Below are 21106 nucleotides of genomic sequence, written 5' to 3' on the forward strand. Positions count from 1 at the left end.
AGCAGCAAGACCTGAGCCTCAAATTTTCTCATGTAAAAATGGGATAGAATAGCCACCTTACAGTGGTGAGGACTGAAGGAAACTATGTAAGGGACCGAGCTTACTAAACAGTTTATTATTCCTAAATCAGCAGCAGAACTAGAATGAGGCACAGCTTTTACTACCTGGATTAGGTCTGTAGCCCCCAACTGCTGCTTATAGAATCAATTAAAATCCTTTTGTCCAACTTTTCACCAGTTCCATTTTCTTGCACTGGAAGCCACTAGAAGCATGGGAGCCTGTGGCTAAAGCGAGGATGATTAATCATTAAACAGTCAAGAAAACTGAGGAAGCAAATGGTAGAGGGGAGAGTGTGGGTTCTCAAGTTAGACAGACCAAAATGAGATTTCCAGCTTCGTTGCTTACGGTGACCTTGGGTTCCAGGTTTCCTTCTGCAAAACCAGTGTGAATGTCTACTGCACAGGGCTAACATGAGGGTCAAACAGGCAGTGTGAAGGTAGCCAGCACAGTGCCAAACATACAGAAGGCAGCCAGCACATGCTAGGGCTCACATCTTCCTCTAGACACAAAGTGCTTTCACTTAGAGGGTTTCAGGAGCTAGATCCAACTCCAGACTTGTTCATCTCATGAAGGAGCCTAAGCAGCTCAGCTGCTTTTGTGCAAGTAAAACAGGACTCAGAGGGGATAGACAGTCTTACTCAAAGGTGACAAGAAAGTGTAACACTCCGTTCCTAGACCTGTGATTGAAACCAGAGAAATCTTCCTTTCACAGCAGGTCCTTGAATAACATTTCATTCAATGCTATTTCATTTTAAGTAGTTGAGATTCCACAGAAACTTAACTTTTTTTTTAAAAAAAAAGAATATTTATTGATTTTTAGAAAGGAAGAAACATCGATGTAAGAGTGCAACATCGATTGGCTGCCTCCTGCATACCCCCCACTGGAGATCGAGCCTACAACCCGGGCATGTGCCCTAACCTGAAATCAAACCAGCAACCTCTCCGTGCATGGTAGGATGCCCAACAAAGTAAGCCCACAGGCCAGGATAAAACTTAACTCTTGTTTATACTGACTAGCCTATGATAAAACTGGTTTTGGTACCTTGACTTCTCACCATTTCATTCTCATGGTCAATATTACCTAATTCAACTTTTTCAAAATGCAAGAGCATAATTTCCCTTTGATACAAATACCTAGAACAGGGAGATTTGGGCACACATCATTCTAAGGTAAATGTTAAAGGTCTTTTTATATAACCATAAGCTTCTCTTCATGTCATCCCCCTCCACCCGTGACACAGGACTCTACCCTGAAATCAGAGGAAAATGAACTTAATGAAAGAATGAATACTGAGTAATCCTTGCCATGCATACCTATTAGTTGGAACCAAAGTGAGGCAGAGAGAATTTATCCCACCAACCGGAGAAGTTCAGAGCAAGCACACCCTATGCATGTGACAGCCTACAACACAGAGGGAAAAGAAAAAACTCCATAGCCACAAACCACATTCCTCAAGTTTACTGCTAGGAAAACAGATCCCAAGTGCATTTCCTATTAGTAGCAGGTCAGCTGCACCGTTTTCATAATAAATGAGAGCTCCTGAGTGAAACAGACTTGAGCAGAGAACATGCTTTATTGAGTAGATATAGAACAGCACATTCTACCACATGTGGGGAAGGGTTAGCTTCTGTAAAAGGCCTTTACCCCTTAAGAAAACCCCCAGTGAAGTTGCTTTTGGATAAATTTTAACAGTGACACTGAAACTGGCAGGGAGCTGCCACTGAACATGCTTAAAATTAGCTCCCCCCAACCCACAGTGAATATAAGTAGTGTACAGAGATGACAAGAGAAAGGCACAAATGACCAGAGTCAGGATTGTGGTGAGGGCTCCACATGAAGACAGAAGTGTTGTAGGCGACAAAGTTGGGAAGGGTGACATGTCATACATCAAAAGCTGCCCCAAGATAGCAGGTTATAATGGGCTAGAGAGAAATTAGAGGGAGCATCTCTTCCTTTACTTAAACACCACCAAAAATAGGAGACCAGAGAGTAGGGGGATGGTGGCAAATCCCAAAAAGGAAATGGAGGAGGAGTTCTTGGAAGGGCATAAGCACTTTAGTCCTAAAGGGAGGGTGAGGCACCGTTGAAAAGAGAAGCAAACCTTGGCGGGGTAGCCATTCTACCTTGAGTCATGGACTGAGAGATATTTCAATCAGTTTCTACTTCTCCGAGGATGTTCAGACAAAATCAGTGCAACTTATGTGGAAGTATAGGTGTGCTATGTCAGACTGGTACTGGTGAAAAGGTTTTTGCAGTTAATGGACCAGTTAACATGCAGCATGAAAGGGAGAACTGGAAATTATTTTGGCACCTGCAAACGTAAAAAGGGGCATGGAGTCAAGAGGGAAGAAAACTATTGGGCACTTTCTGGTGAGGCAAAAAGTATCCATTCCCTTCCACCAAGACATGGCCCACTGCCCACAGGTGAACTCCACACAAAGTACAGAATCACACCTCTTCTCTCCATCTCATTCAGATCAATGATGGGCTGTTACCAAGAATAATCCCTGGGTGAGGCTTCAAAAATATTTGGCTCTGGTCAGCCTGCTACTGATCAAAACAGGTCTTCCCATAAAAATGGAGGAAAATATTTAAAGTGAGATGAAATCCAAAGGGAATGGAATCCTCCCAGCACACACACTCATAAGTGTTACCTCTTCCCTGCCCGTCCAAAAAACACATGTAAGGAATAATTGGAAAGGTCCCGGAAGTGGCAACTATATTTGGAGGTCTGGCGACCAGGTGGCAAGAAGCACTATTACAAAGTTTAGAAGACACAACACAACCTCATGGAGCTAGAGAACATGAGGAGAGAACCGGTGACTGGACAGGTACAGTACCAAACAGAACACCTTGGGTCAGTGCTACGAGGGACCTGCACTCAAGTCTAATATAGATCCCATCCGGGCAACCTCACTGAGGCCGAAACAACAGTTCCTCAGAACCAGCGTCTGCAGTGTACATGAAGGTCGGAGCCAGGACAGTCCTGAGGGGATGGCCTTCCCAAAGGATACTGTACTTGCCAATCACAAGAGCAACAGAAATGACAGACAGATCCCTAGGGTACGGATTCCTACTGCTGGGGTTCGCTGGCTCAGAGTAACAGGTCACTTTAAGTGCCCTTGGGAGGGGTCCATTTTAAACAGCTGGGATCCATGGTTTTATTGGAGTTGGATCTCTTGGCCTCTTTGGCTATCCACTCATCAATCAGGTCCTAGAGGAGAACAATAGGAATTATTATTATACACATTCAACTAAAATGGCTTTACATATGGATTCCTAAATGACTGTTAGCAAAAAGGAATCACCAAAGGTTTAATAATACACTAAGGTGTAAAAAAATTATCTTTGACTTTCAAAATGCTTTCCTAACTATCCATTCCTTCCTACTACACCCTCATAAGACGTGAAAATCATTATTCATCTTCCATAACGAAAAATGTGACTTAACAAAAAAACCACTTCCAGGAGCCCTAGAGTTTGATCCCCTCTACAGATGAGCACTTTTCTCCAATCTAACAAAATCATCGAACGATAGAAGTGCTGTACAATACACAGCTGCTTAACCTGTGCCATCTAAATGAGATAGTAGCTTACCAAAAGCTTCTGACAGGGTAAGGAAGGAGTTAAGCCTAACGGAGGCATCACTGCACACTAAAGAAATGAGACCATATTAAAAGGTGCACACAAACTCCTTTAAGAAAGGATGGTTACCTTTCAGGTGTTAAAGCCCCACTTTGCTCTGGTAGGCCTCAAGGGACATTCAGCAATAAGCAAGCAGCTGATAAAAACTTTACCTGTCTCTTTAAAACTAGGTGTTTTCCCTTCCAATACTTGAGCATCTGAAGGGCTTGCAGGGTGCTGACAATGTCCACAGGATTTACAGCTGTCTCCTGGCTAATTTCTGAAACAGAAAAGCTACTAAGAACTTGGCCAAAGTGTAGACTCCCTAATCAAGTCCCCCAGACCTCCCCACTACACCCCCTCCCTTACAGGATATATCCAAAGACTCCAAATGGTTGGGGTCTTTGATACTCAACCTGCTGAGAAAAAGCTTATGAAGCATTCATTTGACCAGTCCAGATAACTACAGAAAATGGATATTACAGCAAGAAACCACTCTTGGCTGCTACAGAAATCAAGGTCAAAGACCTACCACAGGTAAATTCTTCTACCTTTGCAAAAATATACAGGGATGTTTTAGAAGCTCCTATATGTGCCAAAAGACTTGATCTTTCTTCATTTTTGAACTTTTGTTAAGAATTAAAATGTTAGCAACCTGAGATTTGAGAAACCAAATCATATAACCAGTTCCAAGAGCCAAGTGCTCCAGAATCCTTAGGCACCTTTAACGGTCTCTGCAGTGGCCCATATTCAGTGGGCCTTCTGTTATATTCAGATAAAACACAGTATGGAGTATTATCTTTGCAGGTTACTACGCATGAACAGGGCCAAGTGAAAAGTAAAATTATTCAGTGAAGTTAACATCTTGGGTAACAACCATTCTAGAGTCAAAAACCAACCTTTGATAGAAATCTCTTTGCCTTGGAAATTATGTAGGTAACGAAGGAGTACTTCTTTCCAGTAACTGCGATAGCTTATGAGCCCCAGATCTGAGAGGGGGCGTTCTGGGGAGCCAACTTTTTCTTCCACTTTGGAAAGCAAATAACCTGCCAAGAAACACACACACAGACTGTTTTAGCAACACTGTCTCATCCTAATAGAAAAGAACAATGTGCCAATATGGAAGAAGGCATAAAAAGTACAACACTTTGCAGTATCAATTAGGGTTCAGTTAATTCCATTCATTTAATGGGACGCTATGTACCTGTTGTAGATGCTGCCTTTGTACAAGCAAAAGGGGAGAATGCGTATCTGCATTTACTATCATAGACGCTTAAAAACTCTGGAAGGCTTCAATAGAAACTTTAATAGCAATGGTTATCTGCAGGCGTGTGCTGGGAACAGGGTAGAGCTGGGATGGGAAACCATTTCATTATATAGTTTCTATTTTTCAAATTTTTAACTTTAAGAATAGAGTATCAGGGTTTTGGGGTTGGTGAACGTTTGGAGATACAGGGAGAATGGTGTGCCTGGAGAGGGCACGGAAGCTCCCCACTCTTTCCTCATACCTTGCCCTGTGTACCTCTTCCACTTTGACGTTCACATATATATCCTTATCATATCCTTCAATAAACTGGTAGTTCTTGTGACTTAATGTAGTTATGTTCTATGAAGTCACTGTGAACACTGAATTAGCGAATACTGAACCATCGCTCCTAGGGAAATAGTTAGGTTCCTGCAAGCCTTTGATTACATTTTTGTCAACCAATCAATACGCAGCCTTGTTTATGTATTTCTGTTTAACAACACCTTATTTAATATATATGGTTGATTGAACTCAGGGCCAACGGCACAATAACCTATTCTGAGTGAAGCCTAACACATATTTTTTCTCTGTAAGGCACAAAGCTTTTCTAGACAGTACGTACATTTCAATCTTTCAGCACTACATTTAGGGGCCACTTAAAATCAGCAACAAAAAACACAAAAACATGAAAAACGTGGCACTAATAGACTGTGGAAAGAATACTTATTGAGAGCTGAAACAAGGCACCTTGTTTGACCTCGACTGGAAATGTGTGGTGACTTATTTTTTGCTGCTGTGCACATATCCACGAATGACAGCGAAAAGTGCCAAGAGTATTGATTTTGGGGCTACAAATAAAATTCTAGTGAGTAGGCAAATTCCCAAGTGCAGATGCCACAATTAATGAGGCCCAAAGCCAGCTATATGGTTACCTCCAGAAAAGTCCTTACAAAACTCAAATCCCCAACATCCATGAACAGATTTGAAGCCTCATGCATATACGTGAGGTTCATTAGTCTCAAACTGGGGTAATCCTAACAACCTTACTTTATTCTCCCCTATATCTCCTACTATCAGGCACCAAGCTCACGGTCCTATATTCACTGAGTATTCAACATATATCATCAGGGAACTGATGATGTTCAGGTTTTGCCCACTTACTCATTCACTTAATATCAGTATACATTGGTTACAAGCCAGGAACTGTAGAGACAACAGGAAGAAAAAAAACAATATTCACATGGTCCCTCGCTATATGCAGCTTAGCAGTTTCACTTACTGAAATCAATGAGCATCTTGCCATAGCCCTGTCTCATGTACTGAGGCATAGTAAGGATACAGGATACATTGTAGTTGAGGAATGAATTCTTCTCCTAAAATCAAGGAGAAACAGATGAGCAGGTAATACGGGTTCAGAACCAAAGGTGTCAGCAGTCCCACAGATACAAAATAAGGCTGCTTACAAAGTATCTGGCTAACCAGTCCTGCAAGTGGCTGTCCAGCTCACAGCTGTTACACACTCTTTACGATGGCCAAAGCCATTAATCCCAGGGGCTCTGTAGCTCTGAGACCTCCAGTCTCATTTTAAGGGGGCTGACCCTGGATTTGTTTTTCAAATATATCTTTATTGATTTTAGAGAGAGGAAGAGGGAGATAGAAACATCAATGATCAGTCGTTGATTGGCTGCCTCCTGCACGCCCCCTACTGGGGATTGAGCCCGCAACCCGGGCATGTGCCCTGACTGGGAATAGAACCGTGATCTCCTAGATCATAGGTCCATGCTCAGCTGCTGAGCCACACCCGGCGAGGCCTGACCCTGGGTTCTTTATAGTCACAGCAAGGCAAAAAGAATCAGACTGCAGTCAAGCTACTGCAGCCTTCTACAAAAGCAATTTCTCAAAAGGGGGCTGCCTACAGGAGAAGGGAGGGATCCCAGTGAGCCCCCATTCCGAAAGGGGGTCAAAATAATCAAATCACATACTGTATGATTTCATTTATGCGAAATGTCCAGAACAGGCAAATTTATAGACAGAAGGGCTGGGAGCCATTGAGTGGAAATCAGGAGTATTACTTATGGGTGTAAGCTTTCTTACTGTGGTAACAAAAATTGATGCCATGATTATGCAGCAGTTGCACAATTCTGTGACTAGATTAAAAACCACTGTGCACTTTGAATGAATTGTATGGTATAGGAATTATATTTTTAATAAATTTGTTATATTAAAAAGTCATAAACACATTCTGGCTTTGAGTCTTTAAAGGCACTGTGGCATCATCATTGAAAGAAGCCAACTTTAAAAAAAAAAAAAAAAGGGCAAACGGAATATACTCCTGGTTTTGAGCTAATAACAGAGGAGGGCAAAGCCAGGAGGGTTGGCTTGACTACTAGATGTGGGGCTTTAGGGTTTGCAGGCAGGGCTCCGGCCAGTAATTAATAGTCAGCTCCAACCCACAAGTCCAGAAATGAATAAATCAGAAACTTTTAATAAAGAACAGCACATTTTCATTAAACAATCTTTGATATAGATTTTCCTTTTTTTTTTTTTTTTTTAAAAAGGGAAGGGTTGTCATCACTGTCCAGAGTACTGCCTTTTCCTGCCACTGTTTTGGGTCCCATGTGCCAACATCAATCACTCTCTTCTGACCATTAAGCTTCTTAATCTCCAGATCCTGCTGACCTTGGAAAAATATCCAATCAGGTGACAGCCAGTGTTGTCCGCTTCTGTCATAACATAGAACAGGAAGGGCTCCACATCATAATATAATGTCTTGTGGTCCAGAAAAAGCTTGGCCAACAGGCACAGGTTTTGGCAATAGATCTGGAAGCAGAAAAACAGAGTTCATGTGTGGGCCAGTGATTCCTGAACTTATCAGATAAAGGCCTAAAATTTAAGATCATACCACTATTGTTAATGAAGCAGAAATTGTGTATTTTGGCCAACGGAAGAGTTCTATCTTCTTTACAAGGCGAGATAGACACAAAACAAATTTATTCTGAAACCTCTTTCTTAGGTAACCACTTTTTACCTTGTTTTTCTTGCCATCCACTTCAAACACGGATATTGAACCTTTGCGATATATCTCATCACCAGGTGGGTGTTTCCACACACACTTAGCCTGTAAGAGAACAGAATTCACATCAGGGAAACAAACCTTTCCAGCAAGCTTGCTACTCAAAAGGGAAAAAGAACCACAGGTCAACTTTAGTAAGCTGAGATGACAGACAGTTGGACACACTTGAGAACATGCAGCAAAACAGACTTTTTCAGTAAAACAATTTAAGGCTTCTAAATCACTCTAATATATTTATGATATTTTACAGCAGTTTGGAACAAGTTTTCTGGATTATATTCTGGCATCGTTTCAATCCAGGAGATTAAAACCATCTACTATGCAAAAGCCAGATAAATAAGAAATACCCTTGCTTAATAGAAAATGCCTTGCGACAACAGGAAATTCTTAAGCAGCTTATTTCAAGCAGCTTAGTCACTAAGATAGGAATACTTTACTCTCTCACCTTTACCAGTAACTGCTCTGGTTGCCCCCAAGTGTCCTCTTTGTTGTATAAGGAAATAGGAGCAAGTCTTTGTGGAAGAGGGAAGCAGCCCAGCATCCCAGGGGAACTTGGCTAATAAATTTAAAGTAGTCAGCCACCAGCCACTGCTGTACATTGATAATTTTCAACCTTTTTCATCTCATGGCACACATAAACTAATTACTAAAATTCCATGGCACAACAAAAAATGTTTTTTGCCAATCTGGCCAAAAAAGGGTGTAATTTTGATTGGTTTACAAAAAAATAATAGTAACTACCTACACTTTTTGCCTCAAAGTGCCTTTTTAAAAAAAATCAGGTGCCTGTACTTATACATAAAGGATTTCTGGTACCAAATATTAACCAATCAGACACAACCTTATTATGCAAAATGACCAATAAAATTCGACTCTACCCTATGACGTATATATTCATGATTCAAGATGGGCATTCACACCAGACAGCTATTGTTATGCTGGCTGTTGTCATTTTTTTTTTTTTTTTTGACAATCTAAGGGAAAAGAGGTCAGTGCCCCTGCCCCTAACTAAATAGTCAGGTACTGCATGTTTTAAAAATTCTTGCGGCACACTGGTTGAAAATCACTGCAGTAAATAGGTGAATTCTTGAAAAGTTTTATGCATATACATTTAAAAAGCATATGTATATATCCAGAACTTTTTCGATTAAATTTTATTGTGATTTTTGGTTAACTCAAGAATCATGACATAATATGTCACATGGAAATCCAAGTATTAACTAGGATTGCTTTGAGAAAGCTCCACCTATAGTTTGTCCCTATCACCACCCCTTTACTGGCATGGTTTACCCCAACAATAGCCAAACTAACACAACAATTATTCGTTGAGAATCAGAAACCAAACTGTTGGCCAAATGAGGCTCATTTCAGTGATTGTGCCTGAAGCAACAGCAATCAGAAGTATGGATTAAAACAGGTCTTTATTTCCTGAAGTTTGGTTTTTGTAACTCAAAAATCCAGAATGTTTACTTGACCCTTAGATTTATCCAGACCCTTTGTTTTCTCCACCTACTACTATTTCTTGCTCCCTTTGGCTGTTTTTTAGTGCCATGAACTAACCAGAAACAGAAAGAAAAAGGGCAGAAATGATAAGCAGTTCACGTTAAGAAAAATACCAGTCTTACTTTTACATAGCAAAACCATCTTTTAGTTAATCTCTATGGTCAATAACTATGGAGACTAGTCCTTCTGATACCATCATCCCATGCCCTAGTGTCCCCCACCAGTCTTTGCCTATCATCTCCCCTCCAACACTCTATCCTCACCCCAAGTCAAGTGTGCCAGAGTCTGAAGGGCTTCATTCATACGAGTGGTTTTGGGCCACAACACTATAGACTGTGTGCTCTAGAGTTGGAAACACAAAAAAGTAGTATCACCAAACTAGGGAGAAACCATGGGAAGCCTGGGTTATAGAGGCTCAGCAAATGGAAATCATGGGAAATAAAGATGGAAGAAGAAGGAGATAAGATACCCTAAAAGGCCTTAGAGCCAAATTATGACTATAGAAATAAGAAAAAAGAAAGGTTTCCCTGTCTAAAAGACTCATCTCTGTCTCTTACCCTTTCCCCATCCCTATTCCATGGCAGAAGCCCCTTTAAGACTTTTTGTTCCACAACTAGGGAAAGAAAGGTGGCTTAAAGCTACAAAATAGTTAGTAAGCATACCTGGCAACAATAAAATCAGACTCAAGTCTTTTTCCTGAAGGAAGAACAATATTCAGAAACCAAAAAATACTAAACAACTTGGGAAGGCATCAAAGGACCCATTCTGTTAATGAAGTCTAATTATTTTCATCTAATTTGGGACACATAAATACTAAGGGCAGAGGCAATTCATATGCAAAGGAAGAAATGGAAAAGAGCAGGCAGCAAGAAAAAAGACATGGAGATGTGTATGACAGGAGTGCATAAGGGCCATCAGCTGCTTTAGGTGTCACCCAGCACCAGCCATGGCACAGGCTGCTTTCCTATGCCTTCATCCCATTACTGTGGACCACTGAGAGATGCTTAGATAGATGTCAAAATTTAGATCCAACAGCTTATTGCCAACATATTCATGAAACACCAGGCAACTTACCATGTGCCGGCGGAGTATCGTTTGGCTCTTCATGTATTTTAAACAGAATTCACACATATAGAGTCGTCCCAGTCGTGCATATTCTTCAGGATAGGGAGAATGGTACCACGTATCAAGCTCATAGCGACCAAAAGCAATTGTTTTAATCATGTTGCTCCCCTCTGTGATTTGGCCTTGAAGCCTTAACTTCTCCTATTGTACAAAGAAATCAAGAGTCAAAGAAGGATTAGAATTACAGTTCACGCTTGAACAATATAGGGGGTTAGTGACACCAACCCTCCCATGCAGTCGAAAACTAGCGTATAACTTTTGACTCCACCAAAACGTAAATACCAACAGTCTAATGTTGACATACAGTCAATTAACACATATTTTGTATGTTATATTATACACTGCGGTCTTACAATAATGTAAGCTTAAGAAAATCATAAGGAAAATACATTTGCAGCATTTATTGAAAAACATCCATGTTTAAGTGGACCTGCATAGTTCAAACCTGTGTCAACTATAATTACCTTTGTTTCTGTAAGCTTGTCGTGCATGCCACCATGCTAGGCTATGGAAAAAAAGACGCATTTGGCTTCTAAACTCATGAGAAACTGAAAGGCTACATGGGCATAGATAATCAGAAAGGCTTAGTACAGGTCCCAATAACAAACAGCTTTTCTCTGCTACCTACAACACTTAGGGTCTCATCTCTTGAATAACAGAACAAGTCTCCGGTAAAAAATTTTTATCAGCCTGAACCAAACTGTGATAGGCAGTTAGACAGACAAAAAAGAGCAAGGGCGATGGGCCAGGAACAGAAAGTCACCAGGATGGAAAGGCCTGGATGCCTAGCAAAGGACAATTGCAGGGTGAGACCTTGCCCCCAGGATGGCCTTTCCTCCCCAGAGATAACATCTAGGCCTCAGCTGTATTTCCGCTCCAGGCCCAGAACCACCACCAAACCAGCCACAGCTGACCTCAGGACCAAGCAGCATTGGATAATGACCCCCTGCCATGATTCCTACCAATCAATCAGTGGAAACCACAACCCTGATACACCTGAAAACCTTAATATTTTTGAAACATGGACAATGCTTTAACTGTGAAAATCTAAAGTGGCTATAAGTTGGCTATAGAATTTTTAAGCATAACCAAGTGGAACATTGAGAAAGGCTAGCCTGGGAAATACTCTGGTTCATGAGTACATCTACAGAAAACTAGCAGCAGCAGCCCATCCCAGCCAAGAGCAGCTAGCCAGCCCCGCCGCCTACAAAACTTTCAACAAGCCTATTAGAGGATTTTTAAAAGTATTCAGTAACATTTTTTTTATAAAAAGAGGAAGAGATTCACTTTACAGAGGTTCCCTGAACCCATTTAATCAGAGTTTTCATAAAGCAAACTTGTTGAAAATTCTGCTTATAGTATCAAAACTGTTAACTGTTAATAAAAATCAGAACAGAAAATCAGCTTAATATGTAAAACTTGAATTTGTCAAAGATTAATCCTAAAATGTCAGACAACAGCCTTTCCCATTATTTCTCTTCACTATTCTTTTTATTCTTTTATAGCTGTACTGAAGGGCTGAGGCAACCCTGCAAGGGGAGTTCCTGTTTGGATTAAGAGAACCACAGGGGGTATCTCCTAGTCTACCGGTTCTTAGAATTGCAAATTACTCAACGGAGACAAAGGGGCACCTATTGTTTTACCCAGCTAACCAACTCCACCAAAAAAGTCCTTCCCGGAACTGAGGTGGAGGGGGAAAATTCTAAAAGATGGGAGGAGGGGCAATTAATTTTAAATATGAATGGGAAGGGTGACAGTTTAAAATAAGGAGAGCTAGGGGAAGGGGAGAGATTCAAGCAGCAAGGTACATTTAATTCCCATCAAACTGATTGCTAATCATTTTTCTTGGGCAAAGTGCTCTCACAAGTAGTCGGTTCTCAGCTAGAGGTTTTAATACTCACCAAATCCTCTGAAGCCCGAGCTTGTGCTCTTCGGAAAAGATCTAAGTCATACTCGCTAGTCAGGTTTTCCAAGAGAGGTTCCCGTGTGTTCCCATAGGTCTGCCTGTGTTCCTAGGAAAATAACCAGAATATGATACTTTCTGCTTGTAAGAACACATCATCTATTTCATTTCAATTTATGCCAATGAGAGGGCCAAGCTATTTTTTCAGTGCCTACTATATGCCAAGCATTACACTAGGCACTATTGACTAGACACATACTATTCATCAGTTTAATGCCAGAAGATGTCCATTACCCACCCTGGTGGATCTTGGAAAGGAAATGCTCTTACAACCTCTCCAAAAGGGAGTTTCATTCTTCTCTATCTCCAAATGAGCACCTCAAGGATCAAAACCCTGTACCTCCATTTCTCCCTCTGAAAATGTGCACAACAGTACAAATAAATATAACAGACCCTAAGGCACTACACATTCCTAGAATCCTGAGATCTGGAAGGAACCTTGGTGGATACTCCCTAATTTAAAAACAATACACAAAAAACACACACAAATCTTTAAGCCTTAGAGTCTGAGATTTTAGACTGAAAGAAAAATCTGCAGGTAGAAAGGGACAGTTGGATGAAAGTCTTTTGTAAATTCTTCCCCTTGAACTGCTGCGCGATCACACTGCCAAATGCATTGTTATGCTTACTCCAGCCCAAATGTGTACAAAAAATACGCTCACCTCTTTGAAAAACATATTACTAAATATTAAGCAAGAACAAAGGAGGGAACAGTCACAGAAAATTTGAAGCATAAAAATAATCCAGTTTTAAATAAGTACTAAATCTTACCATGGCACTCACTAGAAGTATCCTTTCACAGGAAAGAATTTCTACAAGGGAAACTTCCCTTTTAAACCTTTGACTTTAGCCCTTCCCACTCCATCCTAGACTCCACCTCCCACCCAGAGAATAGAAGATAATGGCAGTTAGGTGGAGAGAATGGCTCATCCCAGAAAAAACATTACAGATTTCACACATATATTAGCATATGAAGAAACCATTCACCAGTACCTTTACTCCTAGTAAAATTTCTTATGGTTAACCTGGGCCCATCTGATGGATATCTTTTTTTTATTTATTTAATTTTTGTTTAAAATATTACAGATGTCCCTTTTTCTCCCAATGACCCACTCCACCCCATCCCACCCCCTCCTCAGTCCCTCTCTCCACCATTGTCCGAGTCCTTTGGATATCTTTTTGAATTTGGGCTCTGTCATCTAAGATTTAGGTTCTAAGCATTAGTTATTTCTTCTAGTTTCATGAACTTTTTTTTTTTAAGCTTAAAAAATCCTATCCAGCATTTGTACCAGGAAGGTTGGGTCCAAATAACCTCAGCCAAACTACTGGAAAGCAGATGTTTGTAAGATAAATTTCAGGAGCTTTTATTTCAGGCACTCTTCCTACCTGTATAGTTCTGAACAAATCAGCTCTCTAAACCTGTTTCCCATCTATAAAATAGGTGAAAAACCACTCATCTTTGCTACAGATTATGGGAGCAACATAACCATAGTGCCTACTACAAACACTCAAAAAATGGCATTACGTATTGCTGTATCATTACACCTCTACCCAATTTGTAGATAAAAATCACTGAACAAGACAGAAGAATACAACCTTGCAACTCTACAGCCTACTAGTGCGCTTCCTCCACAAACCCCACAGTCTGGTGTGGGTGTTTAGCTACAAATTGACCCCATAACTCATCTCACAATGGCCCGACTCCATTTATTCATAAGGTCATATTCAAGACAGTGATGACTACCAAAAAAGTAAATAGTCTGGCATATTTTTGTCTTAGTGAAGCCATGCTGACTGCCTAAGTAGTCACAAGCCATATTTTTAATAACCTTCTTGAATGACTAAATACGCAAATATTCTACCTCCAAGAAACAATTAAAAGAAAAATATACATCAGAAAAAGACTGAGTGATTACATGCCAAAATATAAACAGTGGTTTATACCTTAGAGGGTAATTTTTATTGGAATTTTTCTTCTCTATTTTTTTTTGGTATTTTCAGTAGTAAGCTTTGTTGATAATAAAGTAAGTCTTTACTTAAAAATTAAATTTATGCAAAAGGTTTTTGAAGAATTTTTAACAAAATGAGGAAATTAGTTCAAGATATTAAAATGAAAACAAAATTCAAATCTGTACTTACAGTAATAACCAAGTTATTTAAATAAGGCATTTTGTAAAAAGCTAGAATACATGCCACAATGCTAACTGGTTATTTTTAGGTAGTAGGATTAATGTTTATTTCTGTATACTTTTCCTAATTGTTCTGTATTTTCTATTAAAAATGTATTACTTTTAAAACTAGAAAAAAAGTTAAAATACTACCAAAAAATTTATAGACTATATCATAGAGTTAATACACCTTTTGTTATGTAGGAATTTTCTTTTTCCATTAAACTAAGTGGACTATTGCTTAGCTTGAATATTTTTCCTTAAACAGGTATCTCCATTATCATGGCATTTGAGTGAGTAATTTAACCCTTTGAAGCTAACATTTACAAACAACTAGAGGATTGAACTTTTTTTTCCATCTAAATTCTAACAGTACATTTTGCTTTTAGAAGATTTCGGTTTCCACTCTGAACAGCTGGTTTGGGGGTTAGTAAACTCTAACTGCCAGAGAAGAGCCCTTCTACCTATAGAGAACGCCAAATGGCAAATCTGAAAAACGGAAGCTTAGAAGCCAAAAGCAGTTCAAGCCAGCTAAGTATTTAACTTTTTCTCACCATATATTTCTCTTTCTGTTCTTTACTCAGCCCAGAATTTCTTTTCTTCCTGAGTTCAGCAACCTTTTCCTTGTATCGCAGCTGCCTCTCTGTTGGTGCCTAAAAGGAAAAAGGAGAAAACTGATAAGCTGGGTAGAAAACTCATTGTGTAATTAGTTTCAAAATGAAAGTAACAACACAAAATGGGGTGGGGAGGAGTCAGATGTGTTACAGCCACCATGTTAAAACTATTGGCAATTCGAAAATTCCAAATCAAGTGCCCTTGTCACACAGACCACTACTCTGTCAGTTAATATAAGTTCAGGAATGTACTTACTTTAATATTAACCTAAACAGAATACAAATTAAGGGTGAAAGTCTCCACCAAAGGAAAAGGAATAAAATAAAGATTATTTCAATTCAGTATTATTGAAAGCTTACTGTTTCCAAGGGCTGATATAAAAATAAAAATTTAAAAACTGAGTAAGAACAGAACTGAACACAGACAATGAAGAGAAGTGTAGCTACCACTTACAGAGTGCGTATTACCTGCCAAGCACTGGGGATAGGTACCTTGTACACATGTAGGTATTATTCACTCCTTTTTATTAACAAGGAAATAAAGTTTAGGGAAGTTAGCTGACTTGCCCAAGACCACACTGCTAGAATAAAAGAATCACAGTATTCAAATCCAGATCTGTTTGGCTCCAAAGCCAAACTTCTCCCTCATCGCCATGCTTCCTCTGCTATCCATTAATCTAACCACAAAGACAGGCATATGATGAGCTGTGTATATATAACACGTGACAAGAGCTAAACTAACATTCTGAGAACATTACAGTGGGAACGCATGAAGAAATTCATTAATGGTAGGAGAATTTTTGAAAAGAATTCCTACAACAGCTGAGAGTTGCACAAGACCTTGAAAGATAAATACAGTTTCTTCTTGGTATAGGTACAGAGTTGGGGGCAGAAAAACAGCAAGAGTAAAGACCAAAGGCATTCAGGGAGGAACAAGGAATTAAGTGTAATCAATGGGTATGAATGTTCAGACAGGCAGAGGATTAGGGTAAAGCAGCATCCTGGAATTCTAGGGAAGAGAGAAGTAGAAGAAAAACTACATCATCAACAAATGTCAAATACCAAGGAAAAGTCACTGGTGATCTTGGAAATATGCCAGCAGAGTGGAAGGGTTTGAAGGTAAATTACAACGGGTTAAAAAGTAGATGCAAAACGAGGAAATAAAGCAGCAGGTATAATCTTTCAAATAGTCAGGGTTATATTTTATTAATAGTATATTATTATGATGATTATTATAAAGTGCATGATTCCTTCATTTATGATGTAGAAGTGTTTGATAAAAATTTACTATTTGAAAAACAAATATGATTCTGAGTTTGACTAAAGACCAGTTATTTAAACATACCATAGGAAACAAGAGGCATGGAATACCTAAAGACACTCATGGGCAGAGGATATCCAAGACTTGGCTCCCAAATTGGGAATGGCCAGAGCTTTAACAAGGCCCGTACCTGATGCCTGGTTGCATGCCTGTTGTTGTCATCTTGCCTGTGGGACAGCATCCTTTCTTCTATCTGCTTATCCCGGCTCTGTGCTCTCACCTGCAACCATCAACAACGTCAATAAATCCACCTGCTTCTACAACTATGTTTACTTAATGCATAAGAACACAAGAATAAATTCTCTGAATTTATGTGGTACTTTTACTTTCAAAGAGTCTTCACATTTATTATCACAAAATCTATAAGATATAGATAAGGCAAGCTTCACATTCCATCATCCCAGCCATTAACTGAGAATCAGAGAAGTGAAACAATTACAACTAAATCATGATAAAACTAAGAATGTAAAGTTTAATTGATGACTCTGAACCTGGACCCTTTCCACTGTACAATGAAAAAGAAACAATGCAGGAAAGAAGAAGTGTAAGAACAGAGTGAAGAAGTACAAAGAAAAGGTTAGATACCTGGGGTCAAGTCTACAGCGACACAACTATAGTTATGTGATCTTAGATAAATCACATCAGCTCTCCAATAGTTTCAGTTTCATCTTCTAGTAATTGAGGACTCATATACTACTGTTTATTCAACACACAACTCATCGTGGTCAAAACAGAAGACTGACATTCTCCCACAGATCTGCCCCACCCAAAACTTCCCTACATCAATAAAGAGCAACACTTTCTAAACAAGTGATCAGGTAAAAAACTTGGCCATGCTGGACTCTCTCTCACAGCTCACATTGAATCCACCAGCAAGTCTATTAGGCTGCTCCCCTCCAAAATATATCCTGAATCCAACTAATGTTTACTATCTCCACTTATACAGCACCAGTCCAGGCCACCACCTACTGCCTGAACCATGAAGCAGCCTGAACCAACTCTTGCCCCTCCAGTCCATTCTCTGCACACTAGCAAGCTGAGATCTTTGAAAAGCGTTTATGAAAATGCATCACGCCTCTGGGAAAGCCCTCCAGATGCTTCCCGCAGCCATCAGAATACAAACATACTCCTTGTGCCAAGTCCTACAAGTCCTTTATGATCTGGATCCGGCTTCCTCATTTTCCATCATGCTCCAGCCACACTGGCCAACTTTTGGTCCCTCAAAACCAACAGTTTATCCCCACCTCACGACCTCTGTGCTTGTTCAACCTTCTACTTAGATCTCTCCTCCTAGATCCTGACACAACTGCCTCTGTCGTCAGCCATGATTCAGATCAAATGCCAAAACCTACAAAAGGTCTTCCTAATGACCCAAGCAAAAGCAGTGCCATACCTACCCCTTCATCATCCTCAAAGCAGTCATTTTCTATATCGTTAGTGTCTTTTTGTTTTTCACACCATTTTTCACTACAAGAAATTCTTGTTTACTTATTAATTTATATGTTGATTTTACCTCCCACAATGAGAAGGTAAACTCCTTGAATGCAGTAGCCTTTTATCTCATTCACAGAATCCTTAGATACCAACAACAGTGTTTGGCACAAGCAGTCACAGAAATCTAGGACTGAATAAAAATGGTCATATCACTGATGGCAATCATTTACCAGGAAACTCAGAGTAATCATGTATATGCAATTACTTTACAAAATGCTAGAGCTTTTAATAAATGCCAGGAACTAGTCTAATCTTTCCATTTGGGATTCTAAATATAATAAAAATATGTATCTTTCAGAAAGTCTCCTGATCCTCCAATACATGTTCCAGTGGTAAAGATGGATTATGCTGAGCTTGACTCCCCTTGAAAAGAAAAGCACAAAAGAGGGAAAATTCAGGTAATGCTTTCCTTTTTTTTAGAATTTTCTTCCACAATGGAAAATTCTATTTTTCTTTTAAAAAATGAATTGCTTAAGGTAGCATGTTCACATTGCTACAGGCCAACAATTTTAAGTAATACCTTAAGAAGGCTTTTATGTAAAACCATTAACAGTCTCAGATCATTCTATTTAGAAACAAGAGATAGAGGACAACTCTTAAAAAACAGAGCTCACAGCTATTTTCAGAGAAAGAAGTACATAATGCTTTGTCAGCTTTGATGCAGATGTTGGGGGAGCTGTTTCTGTTTTGACTTGGTCTCAGACTAATGGGTAGACCTAACACTCTTACATAGAGCAGAAGAAATTGCCTTGCTTATTACACAAGAGATTTGGAATGAAAAAAACGAAAGTATCCTCAACCTTAAAATCCATATAAGCATTGACTGTATACTACTTTGCTGAAAGAATGAACACATAAAGAAACTTTCCATCCTGTGGTTGACTTGTATATATGAGAATAAATTCCTGAATCAGAGAGAAGTAACGCTAGCTGGGGAATCTACTTTTTCTCAGGAATGAAATTGCCTCAGACAGGAATAAACCTGTGACCATGGACTTATTAATAAAATAACCACCACAAAAACAAAACTTTGGTTTAACTGGCTTGGATAACCTGTCCGAAATACTATCCGAGCAATCATAATTAGTTTTCTGGTTCCATCCTTGGTAAGAGCAACCCACAAGGAAACATATAAAATAGGATCTTAGGTTCTACTCCTAAATCCATTATGCTAAAATCTCAAAGGTTATTTAAGATTATATTTTTCAAGAATTTAAAACAAGATTTAGCTAAGAATGGATGTGATTGAGAGTAATAAAAAGGAAGAGTATTCCACAGAAATAGAAAAAAAGAATTATGAAAAACTTTTTAAAAGCAAAATGTCTTCATAGATTTATAAGACAAGAACCTAATGCATAGATATTGAGACCACATATTTATGCAAATAAGTCCTTAGTGAAAAAGGTCTCTAGCAGTCTTTGTAACTTTTTTTCATTCATTCAAGTCTTTATAACTTTCAATGAAAAATAATGCACTAGAGGGTGATGTTCCAAATATTCCATAATCTTGTTAATTTCTTTCAAAGCACTCATTACAAACTATAATTAACTCTTTTATCTGTTTCATTAACTATTGTTTTTAAAACACAGTTGTTTTATATGTTTCCTCCACTAGAATTTAAGAGCAAGAACCTTGCCCATTGTCCACATTGGATCTCCACTATTTAGCAAAGTGCCTGGCAAATGGTAAGCACTCGATAAGTACATATTGAATAAATGAGAACACAATTACCTTGCATTCGTCAGCTGAGAGGTTGTGATAGAGCGGGCATCCTGAGATTGAGAAATGTCTCTCATGTTTTCCTGTAAGATGTCCTGTTAAAGGAGGGGAAAACTAAATCTCAAGATAGAAGATTTAAGCTTAGAAAGTGCTATTTTTCTCCACAACAAACCTGGTTTAATGCTGTATAATTTTTATCAAATATATGCCTGGTCAAAGAGATTGAATCAAACAGACTGAATCCATAGAAGTTAAGTGCTGTTAAGGGCCATAGGTTGGGCACAATAAATTCTTTTCTTCCACAGGTCAGATCTGGCAATATTTGAACATACTTGTGTACATTCAATATAAATTGTAACTCCTCCTGTTCTGATGTATTTCTCAGGTTCCAAAATATTGCCCTAGCCAGTTTGGCTCATTGGTTAGAGCGTCGGCCCGAGGACTGAAGGGTCCTGGGTTCCATTCCAGCCAAGGGCACATACCTTGGTTGCAGGCTTGATCCCCCGCTGGTCGGGGGCCCGTGTGGGAGGCAACCAATCGATGTGTCTCTCTCACATCGATGTTTCTCTCTCTCTCTCTCTCCCCCTTCCACTCTCTCTGAAAGCAATGGAAAAAATATCCTCAGGTGAGGATTAAAAAAAAATAAAAATCCAAAATATCATAAAGCCATACAGTTATAATAAGGCACAAAATCACACACTGAGATATTCTCTTTTGGTAGAATTTAACTCTCCTATGCTAAACTGATCAAGTCATATGTGTAACAAGTGTACTTTCTATTACACAATTCTATCCTACCTGATGAACTTGTTTTAATAATCAACAGAAACATAAAAAAATGGAGAAGGAAATAGCCTTTTCTATTATAAGTAAACATATTTTGATAATTTTGGACCAAATTAAATATATTCATTTGGGGGGGGGGGTTATTTAAAGATTTAGGCTTCTTCCATAATCAAACTTTTAAAGTTGGCACAAGGCCCTCTTATGAGGAGAAAATGTTAGGAATAGTAATACAGAAAGGCTCTTTTTTATCTAAAGGGGAATCTCTTCATTTTTCTATTTTTCATGTGATGAAAACACAAGGAACTGAACATTATTTCCTTTTTAAACGTCTCCTCAACCAAAGGTTTATAAAACACCTAGGATTGAGAGGAATGGTGAGACAATGCTAGGGATAAAAAGATAAACTGGC

General features: G+C 39.2%; 1 protein-coding gene across 3 annotated transcripts in view; it reads right to left on the reverse strand.

Annotated features, from left to right (window-relative positions):
- Window positions 1-1615: 1615 nt before the first annotated feature.
- The window catches only part of KAT7 (lysine acetyltransferase 7), a 30559-nt gene continuing 11068 nt past the window's right edge, over window positions 1616-21106 (reverse strand). For 2 of the 3 annotated variants that reach the window (XM_081161226.1, XM_081161225.1), the window contains exons 5-14: window positions 19924-20006; window positions 15318-15416; window positions 12534-12644; window positions 10582-10773; window positions 7960-8049; window positions 7611-7751; window positions 6211-6304; window positions 4585-4731; window positions 3859-3965; window positions 1616-3275 (exon numbers count right to left, since the gene is read on the reverse strand). In XM_081161226.1, the coding sequence (XP_081017352.1) occupies window positions 3174-3275; window positions 3859-3965; window positions 4585-4731; window positions 6211-6304; window positions 7611-7751; window positions 7960-8049; window positions 10582-10773; window positions 12534-12644; window positions 15318-15416; window positions 19924-20006 (1166 nt within the window). In that variant the 3' untranslated portion in view covers window positions 1616-3173. Of the gene's footprint in view, window positions 3276-3858; window positions 3966-4584; window positions 4732-6210; window positions 6305-7610; window positions 7752-7959; window positions 8050-10581; window positions 10774-12533; window positions 12645-15317; window positions 15417-16828; window positions 16919-19923; window positions 20007-21106 lie in introns of all 3 variants that reach the window. The other variant, XM_081161227.1, reaches the window with a different exon arrangement.

This window comes from Miniopterus schreibersii (genome assembly GCF_964146895.1).
Source record: "Miniopterus schreibersii genome assembly, chromosome: 16".
NCBI lineage: Eukaryota > Metazoa > Chordata > Mammalia > Chiroptera > Miniopteridae > Miniopterus > Miniopterus schreibersii.